This window comes from Pyrus communis, chromosome 8, assembly GCF_041283825.1.
Source record: "Pyrus communis isolate YQ-2024b chromosome 8, ASM4128382v1, whole genome shotgun sequence".
Classification (NCBI taxonomy): domain Eukaryota; kingdom Viridiplantae; phylum Streptophyta; class Magnoliopsida; order Rosales; family Rosaceae; genus Pyrus; species Pyrus communis.
In genome coordinates, this window is record NC_142572.1 from 15,091,280 (window position 1) to 15,105,331 (window position 14,052).

The 14,052-nt window shown below is 38.1% G+C and overlaps 1 protein-coding gene across 1 annotated transcript; it reads right to left on the bottom strand.

Moving 5' to 3' along the window:
- Positions 1–6,583: 6,583 nt before the first annotated feature.
- LOC137718701 (uncharacterized) lies at positions 6,584–8,347 on the bottom strand. The gene is made up of 4 exons (XM_068458247.2): positions 8,182–8,347; positions 8,016–8,054; positions 7,581–7,670; positions 6,584–7,123 (listed from the first exon to the last, which is right to left on the bottom strand). The coding sequence occupies exons 1-4, from the start codon at positions 8,237–8,239 to the stop codon at positions 6,801–6,803; spliced, it is 510 nt and encodes a 169-aa protein (XP_068314348.2). The 5' UTR covers positions 8,240–8,347; the 3' UTR covers positions 6,584–6,800.
- Between the last annotated feature and the right edge of the window lie 5,705 nt (positions 8,348–14,052).

The window sequence follows — 14,052 nt, forward strand, 5'->3', positions numbered from 1 at the left end:
GTATGGGTGAGGTTAGTGTGGTCGAATTCTAATAAACGGTTAGTCGCGCGAAATAAAGGAATGTGGGTGGCCGTTGGATTGAGTGGGAGGGAGAATCGTGGCCGTGGAATTCTTGAAAGGCGTGGCGCGTAGCTAACCGCCTTTGTATTTTGTACTCTGAACTATCTGTGGTGGGTCCATAACAAAATTGTGGTTATAAGCGCCTGGGGCATATAGCTCGGTGTTGAATTCTTTCCATTTTCCGGTTCATAACATCATAGTGGTTGAAATTTCCATTGGTCCAAAATGAAAATGCTGACAAGACTCTTAAAACGGGCTATTTTTTTTTTTTTAATAGGCTTTCCGACACTTTATATTTTTAGTATAATATTTTAAAATTATTACTTTTTAACACAAGTATCGCAATCACTTGTATATTGACATGTAGTACACCATCCATGTTCTGCGCAATTGGAAAATCTCTAATCATTTTGAATATTTTTTTATGTATAATTAAATTGAGCATTAATGTAAGTGAAATGTTTAGTAGTAGTTATTTTCACTTATATATCGAAAATTTTAGATTTGATTTTTATAATTCCTATACATATTAAAGTTTAGTACTAATCTGTGCTCAATGTGTAGACATGTCACCTACAAATGTGGCACATCATAGTAGTTTAACGTGGTGTCGAGCAAAAGAGACCAAGATTTTGATGCGATAAAACACTTGGATCAAGAATTGTCAACCTTCAAAACACAGGAACGGCATCAAGAATTTGAGCAAAAACAACACACCTTTATACGTAGTCAATGACAAATGTGCTTTAGAAAAGAAAAGTTGATGGACGGTATTTGACTAATTACAAAGCGTTCTTAAGAAAAGTAAGCGTGTGTTTTTTCTAGGCACCAAGTTGGAATTGAACATGTCATCCATCGCAGGAACTACAAAGAAATTTCCGCTAAGAATACTTAAGGGAGAAGAGAGTATCGTTCAATTTTGTTCGTCTCTTGTAAGATTATCGCCAAACTAATGCAGTGATAACTTATTGCAGAAGATAAAAATATTCTTAACATACTAAATAACCCTAATACACACCAAAATACCCAGACATAAAAATAAACCAAATTGCTAATTCTATTATTTTCCAATGGCAGATTTTCTAACCATTGGAGATGCTGTAATGATTTTGGCTTAAAATTTCATTCCGAAATTATTAAAGAATGATTTTAGCCTACTTTTTATGGAAAAAGAAAAGGTAATAACGGGGTTAAGAGTGGAAAAAGAAAAGGGTATCAAAAGTAATAACGGGGTTAAGAGTGGAAAAAGTAATAACGGGGTCAAAATGATTTTAGCCTACTTTTTTTGGAAAAAAAAAAGAAAAGGTAATAACGGGGTTAAGAGTGGAAAAAGAAAAGGGTATCAAAAGTAGTGAAAAATGGTGGGACCATTTCAAAGAAAACGTGCAGGCTGCAGCTATAGAAAAAAGATGAGGCGACCATCTTAATTGAATCGTGCAAAGTCAGGTTAGGGAACAGAGTATTCTTCTTTGCGGAGCTGACTCTGCAGTAAAAAAAAATTGCAGATTCCGACTTCTTCATATAAGCTCGATTATTCTATGCCCAGCTTCGCCTAGCCCTGCCCAGACTTGCATATCTCTACCTAGTCCCGCCTAATCCCATCCAGCGAATGTGCTCTCTGATTTTGTAGCCGATTAGGAGTTAAGCAAAGCGGTTGGCTACCGTCCAGCACCTAGGCCAATTTTTAGAACACTGCATACCACGCTAACACATAAATATTACTTCAAAACATAAAATTTAAAAAAAAAAATTGTCTTTGAAGTTTTGTTTGGACCAAAATATTATTTTGGGCCGAGCTTAGAGTCATTCTCGGCTCGGTAATATTCATCTAGAATCTTTTGTGGGCCGGTTGGTTAAGGTCGGCCGAATCCTAGTATGAAGATGATTGTTTTGGATAAAGGAGAAAGTAGTCGAATCCTGGTGCAATAAGGAGTCCTAAAGGCTGAAATGCTTAGAATTAGGAGATGAACCTGGTTTATTAAAGGGTTTGGTTCAGAGTCCCATAGGGATTAGGATTGGCTGAGACCTAATGAGATTGGGTTGAGGAGTTCTAATCCTAGTCCATTTCTAGTTCGGTTATGAAGGGGGAATACATTAGTCAAGCCCGCTTCAATTCAACACACAAATTGCCTTATGCAAAGCTTCTCAACAACCATTTCTAGTTCGGTTATGAAGGGGGAATACATTAGTCAAGCCCGCTTCAATTCAACACACAAATTGCCTTATGCAAAGCTTCTCAACAAACTTTGACATTTTATCCTTCTCCCCTTTCTTCCGCCAACACATCTTCAGTTTGGATAAACAGCACTGCTTCGAGACCGACTAGTTACTATCCAAGTCTCAATCGATAGGGATTTTCGAGTCCTCATTGGTAGAGGTCATCTCATTAGCCTTCTCGGCGAAGTGAGGTGTTACAGGTTACTAAGCTCGGCACATTGAAAGTCGAGTTGTTTTATGATTGGATACTTGCAAGTAAGTTTCAGAGTTCAGCATTTCGACGGCTGAACCACATTTACCATCAAGACATATATATCATTCGAGTATTTGTGTCCGTATAATCTAGTGCCAGTTCAGCGTGCTTATACTCTCACGAATATAATCATCGTGACTGAATCCGGCACCGACGATTTGAGAACTTTGCAGGACTAGCAGCCTTGTCTTCAAGCTCTAAAACCCTAAGGTCGAGACGTGTTCCTTCCTCAGTCGCAATTGCAGGATCAAGAAGTCAGGAGCGCGCTCAACGCAACAACACATTTTACTCCTCGGCCGAGCTCGATTGTCGAGTTGGCACGCCCCGCACATAAACGAAGGACTTAGTTAGCTTATTAGTTACTCAGCCTACGTGCCACATAGGCTTGGTGGTTTTTAGGGTCAACAAGTTTACATACCCAAAGTAAGAGCCTAATGAGAAAACATTAGGGCATACTACAAAATACAAATGTTCAAAGATAAGCAAAATGAAGAGAGTTGCGTTTCAAGGTTGAGGAACCTTGCACGTTTTTAACAATAAAACCCTTGAAATGCAACTCTCTTCATTTTGTATATCTTTGAACATTTTTCTTGAACATTAATGATTATGAATTTTATTTATTTTGAACTTCCTTAAAAATACTATTCATGAGGGTTTGTGTGGTTTTAAAAATTCAAATGACAATGTAGAGGATGCGATTACGAGCGTTTGCATATTTTTCACATTTTTCATAGTTGTAGATTAATTACTATAATTTTTTTTAATGTGTTTGGTATTTTTAAATTACTTGATATTTTTATTTTTAATGTGCTTTCTAATTTGTTAATCTCACTATTTGCATATAGTATACTATAAATAAATAAATAAAACTTAAAATTTTAAAATTTATATAGAAAACAATACAATAATAATTAATAAACAATATATACTTATCCACTATATCTAGTGTATTTTTTTAAGCTTAAAAAATTAAAACCATCAAAATATCTTTTTTCTTATCGTGGCGAAACATGTTATCCGTGTGTCATTCTCGTGTAAACTTGTTAATGATCCGTTATTTTTAGGTTCTTATTTTGTGACTCGATTAGTTATCATGTTGACCCGAAACCCATTATTTTCCTTGCATTTGTTCTCCAAGGTTCCAAGTTACGAACCTAACTTTCGACACCTAGGGAAGATTAAGATGGTAGTGGATGAGGGAAAAAAGAGATGATAGTACTCTCTTGTTCTCTTGGGAAAGTAAAATGGTGCACATGCGTCACTAAAAATGAGAGTTTTTCTTATTTTGGGTTAACAAATGACAACTTTTGAGTGGGTTGTAGTGCCGCTCAACATGAATTAGTAAAACAACTAACAATGTGCAATGACAGATAGATTACGCAAACTAGGCAAACAAAATTATGTTTTATTCTTTTCTTTCGTCTATAACATCTACTTTCACCTTTAAATTTTGTCATTTTCCTCCACATAAAATGGTGTACAATAAAAAGAGATACGGGGCTCGATTTGCCACTCATGGTCTTGTAGGCAACATTACCTACTTGGGAAAGTAGGCAAAATTTGCAAACCCAATCGCCTACACCATTGAAACTAATTTTTGCCTATGGTTATGTTGCTAATCAAAATGAATTTGCCTACTCAATTGTCTACATCATTGAAGATGCTCGTATATGACAACCGATTTATCCATGGATTACCAATGGCTTAGAGCATCTTTTAACGGTATTAGGAAAATTAAAGTGGAGAAAATTGTACTATAAATGCTGATGTAAAATATTGCCACTCAATTGCCTCATAAAAGAAGTTTGTCACTCCAATGAAATAGGCAAAACTTGTGTGACACAACCGATTTACCCATGGATTGCCAAGAAATGCCTCAAAATCTATAGAGTCATGATTAGAATATTAATTAGTAATTGAGTTTGAGAGCATCTTAATGTCATCATACCAACCATTTAATTTATTAGCACAAAAAATCATAATTAAGCAATGGGCAATGAAACAAGTTAAAAAGGTAGGGTAGCCCTTCTTTATATATACAGAACCATCTGCTACGAATGACACCATATCATTAGATTCATTACACCTAAAGTGATGCGCTTACAAGATTTGTAAACATAACAACTACAGGGACTCGATCTTCCTTCGACTACGAGAACCAATCATCTTCATCCAGTACATCAAAATCCCAGCTTACCACTAGTTACTCACCAATACAAGGTACAGACCAATACTCTATTTTGGGCATGGACTCGCACTCCTCAATCCAATGGCTACGGCAATACTCACGACAATCATAGTACTTCAAAATAGTACGTCCTTCATAGTCCACATTAAGCTCCCCTTTGTGCTAAAAAACAAGCTCACCACATTATGTACAAACTATATCACAGTGTTCGCCAACACGAGTTCCCTTTGGGACCTAAACAAAGTACGGGCAATCATTACTCTTGTGGTCCTCAACCACCTAACAAAAAACTTCACGGTAATTTTTTTTTTTTTTTTTTTTCTTTTTTTTGGAGTTGGAGTTGAGCCATTGGGTCTCCAATCCCCTTTCATATACCTTCCTTTTCATAAGTTTGTTTAAAGTTTCATTGTTAGACTACAAAATAAGAAAATATTAATAACAATAGTACCATAGCATCTCAAGGCCCTTAAGAGTTTTTCTTGCTACAAAAACATGAATACATGTATAAACTAAATTGAGTTATAAACATGAATACATGTCGATAAGTTTTCTAGTCCCTTCTAAAACCATAGTAATAGTTCCAATTCAATCCTTTCAGTTCACATGCTTCATGATACATTGGTGATTAAAAAAAAAAAGATTTTGGTCACAAATGGTTGTTTGGCAGTCTTGAAGCGAGGTACGAGAACACTTTGAGTTTTTCCATTACAATTTCACATAAGAAGCCTATCGCGACGTGCTCGGGGAACCATGTCTAAATATTCTGATCACCTGTTTGCGTCGACCACCAAACAAACAACATAAGATACATTCAGGAGTCATTCACTGAAACTAAATTAATATTCGGACCATTATAAATGCATGCAAAGGGAGGAGTTTAGTCAACCAAGGCCGAACCCACCTCGTTTCATTTTGTTCATGAGGTTTTATCATCGATTTACAACACATATAAACATCCAAATTCCGACCTAAATTTCTCACTTTTCTTTTTTCAAGATTCAAAGAACGTTGAGGCATGTGTGTTGTGATTTGAGAATTGGATTGGATCACAATTTTCGAATTTGGACTTTTAGGCATATTTTTAAATTATGAAACGTAATTCAAAAATTCATATATTTTATAAGCTTTTGAATAATGTATACTACTCGAGTGAAAACAATTAAGTTTCTAACTATATTTTGTTCCGAAGCTTACCTTTGTAGCATGCTTTAAGCCCTCGTTGGTACTTCTCCAAGCTCCATCCTGCAAGCTCCATGCTCCAAGTTTCTTCCCCTTGATCTTCCTTGCATGTGTTCTCCAAGGTTCCAAGTTAGGAACCCTCTAACGTTCGACACCTATGGAAGACAAAGAGGGTAGTGGATGAGAGAAAAGAGACATGCTTCATGTTCTCTTGCACTGCCAGCAATGACCATTTGTTCGACAAACAGTATTTCGTTGGGCAAATAACCTTTACCCGACATAATACAAAAGTTTGTTGGGCAAAAAGGTCGACGCTTTGGTTTGTGCAAAGCCTTTTGTCCGACGAACTGTTTTCGACGGTCAAAGCTTTAGTCGTCGGGTATAGGAGATCCAATCTTTTGCAATGGCTTAAAAGCATCTTTAACTGTATTAGGAAAATTAAAGTGGGGAAAATAAAATGTTGCCAACTCAATTGTCTCATAAGAAAAGTTTGGGGCTCTAATGAAATAGGCAAAACTTGTATGACACAACCGATTTACCCATGGCAATCCAAGAAATGCCACAAAATCTAAAGAGTCATGATTAGATTAATTGGTAATTGAGTTTGAGAGCATCTTAATGTCATACTAACCATTTAATTTACTGGCACAAAAATTCATAAGCAATGATAAGCGCAAAGAAACAAGTTAAAATGGTAGGTTAGCCCTTCTTTATATATATATATATATATAGAACCATCTGCTCCAAATAACACCATATTATTAGATTCATTACACCCAAAGTGATGCAGTTACAAGACCTGTAAACACAACAACTACAGGGGCTTGATCTTCCTCTTACTACGAGAACCAGTCATCTTCATTACCGCTAGTTACTCACCAAGACAAGGTCCGGACCAATTCACTATTTTGGCATGGACTCGCATTCTTCTGTTGCGTGGCTACAGTAATCCTCACACCAATCACAGTACTTCAAAATAGCACGTCCTTCATAGTGCACATTAAGCTCACCTTCGTGCTCAGAAACAAGCTCACCGCATTCTGTGCAAACAATATCGCAGTGTTCGCCAACACGAGCGCCCTTTGGGACCAAGACAAAGTACGGGCAATTGTAACTCTTGTGGTCCTCAACTTCCTCACAACAAACTTTACAGTAATTACGTTTTTTTTGCAGTTGGAGTCGAGCCATTGGGTCTCCAATTGCCTTTTGTATACCTTCCTCTTCATCTGCTTGTTTAAAGTTTCGTTGTTAGAATACAAAATTCGAATATCAATAACAATTAGTAACATATCATCTCAAGGCCCGTAAGACTTTTCCTTGCTACAAAAACATGAATACATGTCTAAACTAAATTGAGTTGTAAAACATCAAGCCCTTATTCTAAGGAGCACTTGGGCTCATAAACGCTTTTGCTACAAGTACGTCCCCTAGAAACACGTTAGGACAGTGACTTCTACTCAGTTAACCAACTATTAACTACTGAAGCATACAAAAATAGTGCGAATACATTATAAATGCACTAGAACAAGACTACACATTAACTACTCAAGTGCTAGAAAAGTAGTGCGAATACACTACAAAGACACTAAACAAAGGACTACTAAGGATCATAGATGCATTCATATTCATATTCATTTGGGAGAAAATGAGGATTTAGTACTAAAACAAAAATCAAAAGCATACCGTTACGATTCTGGCCAATGCAGTCATCGTCATCATCGAACCAACTTGGTTTTGGTTTGAGGGTAGCTTCAGATTTGCCCATTACTTCATCTGTGATAGAGAGAGAGCGATATGTAAGAGGTGGGGTGGTGAGAGGCAAAGCGTAATTGTGATTCATATAGCTATAAGCGAGAGACAGCCGACACTGGGTTTCGGAAATTTAAATAACTCTTTTCAAATATGAAGCATTTCCAGGAGACTCTTTAAAAGCAGATTAGCTAATTATTTTAGCAAAGCCCCAACAAAACCAAACCTTGATCTGAAACTGATTTTCTCACACACATCGTCGTGTACCCCATACCTTTGTTAGCGTGGTTTCTATAACACAATAACATATCTAACCAAAGATTATAATACTGAATTGAAAATTAGCCAAATAGAGAATCAAAAGCATACCATCATCGACCATGGTTGCTTCGTCGAACATGGCTTCGTCTGAGAGAGAACAGGGGAGATGGACAGGAGAGCGACAGAAATCGAGTTAGGGTTCGGCATTAGGGTGTTAGAGCGTAAATTAACAACTATAAAAATTGGAAAAATTCTAGATAATCACAAATCGTACCGTTAAGGTTCTGCATCTGGACGTTCGCATCGATCTCTTTCAACGGACGCCACTCCATGGATCTCGCTCCGCTTCGTAACTGGAGGCTGTGGGAGAGGGGGAGGCAGAAAGAAGCTCGCGCGACCGAACGTTGGGGTTCGGCAATTTCTGACTTACATTTTTTTTTTCGTGGGTTGAATGCATGTTATAGCACAAGGTTTCCGGGTGATTTGTAAAACGACCCACAAGTTTCAATTTTTGCATATTATACCACGTGACTTTTAAATTGCATCCATTTAACTTATTTGTCAATTTGAACGTCTAATTAGAGACTTGGCCCATAATTTTCAGCGCACCGTGCCCGTTAATTTCAATATTTACAACCTTACGCTTAAACTGGTGCAATTTGAAGACCATGCAGTATAATACGCCACAATGAAGCCCCACGACTCATTTTGAAAATAACCTCCTTCCCCTTTCCCCTTGTAATTAACCCCTAATTTTTGTCCAGTTGGGAAATTTTATGGGATTTTACAAAGTCAAACTCTTGTTTGGTGGGAAGCAAGATGTCTAATTATATTAGGCAAAAGTGAGAGAGAACCCTTGCTAGAGATCGAACTAGAAAATGAGCAATGTATCACACTGTTTATTTTTGTAACTATATCAGACAACGAATCAAGTAATGAGGTGCATAGTAAAATTTCTGTAAAGTTGCTTGGGTTATTACTAGTCGTAAGCAACTGAGCTCCAACTAACTTTGTTGTAAGCACATGTCATGTTTACAATGCAGAAAGATCTTGAATAGATCACTATAAACACGAAAATTATGTATCAAATGAAACGAGAACACGAGTACAAAGTAGATTTGTATTGATTTTAATTTGTAGGTTAAAATCTTTGTTTACAACTTTTCCTCTGATTAAGTCTTCAAATTTGATGTAAATGGTTGATTGTTGATCCAAGGGTTGCGATGACTTGATTTAGGACAAACGGTTGAACGATTGCTTCGAGTTTTGAGCTTGAAAACAATGCTTGGATGGTCTTCACCTCAAAGCTGCGGCAAAGGGGTGTTGATGCAAGATTTCGTTGCTCCAAGGGTCTGGACGACTTGATTTTGAAACAAATGTTGCTACAAGTTTATAAGCTTGTAACAAAGTCTTGAAGGAATCGGCACAAATGCTTGTTGATTCTTCAAGGGAGTGCTTCGGCTTTGGTTGTGCGTTCTTCGAAGAGAGCTTTGGTAGCGTATTAGTCTTCAAAGGTTTGGCAGAGGTTCTTCTATGTAGAGATTTTCTGACCCCAATGCTTGTGCGAAGACCTTGTATTTATAGGCTTCTCAAAGCTTGCCTTTGGGTGGATTTGGCTTTGATTTGTGTCCTAATTTGTCCATGGGAGAATTTAGGCATGTTTTGTGTCTTAATTTCAACTACTTTACTCCTTTGGCTGAAATTATGAGGTCTTGTTGCCTATTTTGTGAGCAATCGTCAATTCTTACTTGTTTTATGAAGATGCCTTAGCTTTCTTTCTAGTTTTGAGAGATTTTGGAACTCTTTTGCAGAATTTAAAGGATGTTTCTTCCTTTAGCCGAATTTAGGGAATGTTTTATACTTCCCTTGTTTGATTTGTGCCACATGTCATTGATGACTTGTCCATTTGTGATGATATGCCACGTGGAACTTTGTGAAGCATCATTTGTTTGCAACGAAATTTACATGTCTACAAATGTCCCCACTTCAAGGCGCGTTGTAGGCATGTGCTTGTCACATGTAGGAAACGTGTTTTGAAGTCCTGGAATGTGAATATTCTAACTCAAGAGTCGTTAAGACTTGATCTTGAATTAGTTTGCTTCTTCAAGGGTCGTAGAGGTGTATTTCTTGAATTGACATGATGAATTTCGTCAAGGGCCGTCGAGGCGTAGTTCTTGAACGAAACATTTCTTCAAGGGCTGTTGAGGCTTGGTCTTGAATGGAATGAAAGTTTTCTTCAATGGTCGTAGAGGCTTGATCTTGAAAGCAATGAAAACTTTTTTCTCCAAGGGCAGTAGAGGCTTGATCGTGAAAGAAAATAAACTTTTTCTCCAAAGGCCATAGAAGCTTGATCTTGAAAGGAATTTTCAAAATGGGTAAATCAGCACATACTTATTGTGCATATTGATATGAAAATGGATAAATCGGCACATACATTTGGCACATTTTGATTTTTTTTTCTTCTTGTGGTTGTAGGAAAAAAATGTTTTCCTTCCTTTAATTCCCTTCAATTTTGGTAGCGAGGGTGACTTCCTTCAAAGTGTTGGAAAGCTTTGGTGATTTCTTTCAAGGTTTTGGAAAGATTTAACGATTGTCCTTAGGTAAGTAGGATGTGCATTTTTCTTTCCTTCTTTGCAAAGGGGAATTTTTTTTGTTTCCTCTTTTTTTCCCACGGCAACGAAGAAGATGTTTTGTTCCTTGTTTTGATTTTCCTGGCAAGGAGGACAATTTTTCTTTACTTTTTTTTTTTTTTTTTTTTTTTTTCAATTTCTCACGGCAAGGAAGGAGTTTTTCTTTACCCTTTTGATTTCTTACAGCAAGGAGGGGTATTTTTCTTTCCCCTTTTGATTCCCCACGGCAATGAGGTATTTCTTCTTACTTTTTTTTTTTTTTTTTTGGGAAACATGTCATCTAACTTGCATGCCCAGTTTGAGGTCGATTTCTCTTCTGGAAAAATCTGAAAAAAAATATGGGAAACATAGCTTTGTCCCTTATCTTTTTAGGCATATATCGCATGCCACTAGGAAAAATCATGAAAGCCTTCAACTTTGCATTTTCCTACAGCTACACAATCCTAACGGAAAAACAACTTTTGCGTGAATGACTTTAAAAACTGGGACGTTTGGCTTTAGGGAAAATTATGAAATTTGGATACAATGATCCTCAGCCACTTAGCTTCCTTCTCCAATTTGCCTTGCATCAAAATTCTTCTGGAACGTTAAATTATCACCAAAAACATCTTGCCTCCGCATATTGGCTGAAACTTGCCATTTTTGCTTGGAATTTGCTTCCTTCTTTTGGTGGTAATGTGCTTCCTTGTTTTGATTCTCCATTTGCTATTCGGGTATGTATTTCCCTTATAGCATTAGGAAGCAATTGACCCCTATTTATAGGATAATTGGGTGCGCATTTTTTTTCACATCACATAATTCTTTTCGTGGGCTTGCTTGGAGCTTTTGCGGTGGGTTTTGCTTGGAGCATCATTGTTTACCATGTAGTGTTGTACAAAAGACTACAACATTTTTATGCTATGTAGTGCCTTTTGGTCACAGTATTCCCTTGGTAGTGACGTTGTCGTGTGCATTTGTTGCTGCTTCTGCTGTGCCATTTTTGCTGCTTGGACCTTGTTGCAGTGCGTCACTTATGTTGCCTTGTTTGTTCTTATTGGTGATGTGACTGTGCTTGAAGTTTTGAAGTTTCAAGTTACCTACGTACCCTTGGTTGAGGAGGGATCAAGTCATGACGTAGTTTAAATGAGTGATGGATGTTGGCGAGTTTGATGGTGACTTTTGATGATGTTGTTTTTTTGTTTTGCCGTACACAGTTTATGCTCTTGCGGACTAGGAGCGTTGGGTGCAACCTTTTAAGCTCATGCGAACAAAGAGCATTATGTGTACTTAGTGCCGTTTGCAGTTTAGACTCATATACTTAGTGCCGTTTGCAGTTTAGACTCATATAAGCGAGCAGTGTTGTGCCGTTTACAGTTTAGGCTCGTGTAGGCGAGGAGCTTTGTGCCGTATGCAGTTTTAGCTCGTACAGATGAGAAGCATTGAGTGTTGCCTTTTAAGCTCATGCGAACAAGGAGCGTTGAGTGTCACCTTTTAAACTCGTACGAACAATGAGCGTTGTGTCATGTGCAGTTTAGGCTCATGCTGGCGAGAAGCTTTGTGCCATGTGCAGTTTAGGCTTATGCAAGCGAGGAGCTTTGTGCCGTGTGCAGTTTTGGCACATGCAGGCAAAAAGCGTTGTGACATTTATAGTTTAAGCTTGTGTAGGCAGGGAGCATTTCGCCGTTTATAGTTTAGGCTCGTGCAGGCGTGGATCGTTATGTGTATTTAGTGCTGTTTGTAGTTTAGACTCATGCAGGCGATGAGTGTTGTGCCATTTGCAGTTTAGGCTCGTGCAGTCGATGAGCATTGTGCCGTTTGCAGTTTAGGCTCGTGCAGGCGAGGAGCTTTGAGTGTTTGGTTTAGGGATAGTAGCGCTTCAAGAATCTACCATTGATTAGGCTGATCTTCAAGAGGTTTTCCCCCGTGATTAAGTAGGCGTCGTTGGTGTAGACCTCTTGTGTTATGTAAGGTTCATCCCACTATGACGTGAACTTGCTTTTTGTTTTGTGAGTTATGATGATGGGCCTTCGTAATGCCAAAACAATATCTTTAGTTTGGAAAGACCTTGGGTGGACTTTCTTGTTGAATGCCTTGGATAGTTGTGTTTGGTAGCATTCCAAGTGTTGTTGAGCTTTAAGCCTCATTTTGTTGAGTGCTTCCAACTCTTGAAGTCGTAGTTTTGCATTTTCCTTTTCAGTCAAGCTTTCTTGTATAATTATCCTTAGTAAGGGGATTTGACTTTTGAGTGGCAGAATAGCTTCTACGCCATATACTAGAGAATAAGGCGTAGCTTGGGTAGAAGTCATATGTGTCGTCCTATATGCCCAAAGTGCTTCACTTATTCTTTCGTGCTAATCTCTCTTTGTTTGGCCGATTACCTTCTTGAGGTGGTTGCACAACGTTTTGTTGAATGATTTCGCGAGATCGTTGGCCGGAGCATGATACATGGAAGACTTGTGTTGCTTGAACTTGTATTTCTCGCAGAGCTCATCCACGAGTCGGTTAAAGAACTATTTTTCGTTGTCGATCATGATCTAACAAGGCATACCATATCGGTAGATGAAATGCTTCTTGATGAAATAGACAACAATTTCCTTCTTGACCTCCCTTAGGGGTGCGACTTCAGCCCACTTGGAGAAGTAATCTATTGTGGCTAGGATGTAGGCTTCTCCGGCAGATGATTTTGGTGTAATTGGTCCCACAACGTCCAATCTCTATGCATTAAATGGCCATAAAGCAACCGTGTGGTGTAATGGCTCAAGCGGTTAATGTATGAAGTTGGCGAGGAATTGGCAAGCTTGGCATTTTTTGGCGTGTTCCAGGCAATCCTTTACCATGCTTAGCTAGTAGCGGCCCATCATGTTGAGTTGGAAGTGCAGCTTTGGTTCATACTGATGCGCTCCGTATATACCTGAGTATGCTTCTTCCATCGCTTGATTGGCTTCTTCCTCACCTAGGCATCTTAGAAGTACTTCTTTAAAAGAGCGTCGATAGAGTGTTCCTTTGTAATAGAAGAAACGAGATGTTCATCGACATATTTTATAACGGTGTCTAGGATCGTCCGGAAGCTTTCCATGTTCCAAGTAATCGATCAGCGGCTGTCTCTACTCTTCAATGTCGACTAGAAGTACTGAGATGAAGTTTGTATCATCCAATAGCATTTCAGTGACGAGCAAGATTACCCATCTTTGGCAAACTGGCATGTCTACAGCTTCATCTTTTCCTAGCGTCATACTTGAGGCTAGGTTAACAAAAACGTCCACCATTTGATTTTCTTTTCTTAGAATATGTTCTAACGTCACGGCCTCAAACTTTTGTAATAGTTGAGTTGCTAGCCAGAAGTATGGGACGAGATCATCTTTCCTCAATTCATATTCAGTCAAGAGTTGATTGATTATGAGCTTGGAGTCACCATACAGCATTGTGATTTCCATGTTGATTTCCATTTGGAGTCTAATAATCAGTGCTTAGTACTCAGCGACGTTGTTGGAGCATAATGCATTTAGTCAGAAGGAATATGGTAGTATTTGTCTTTG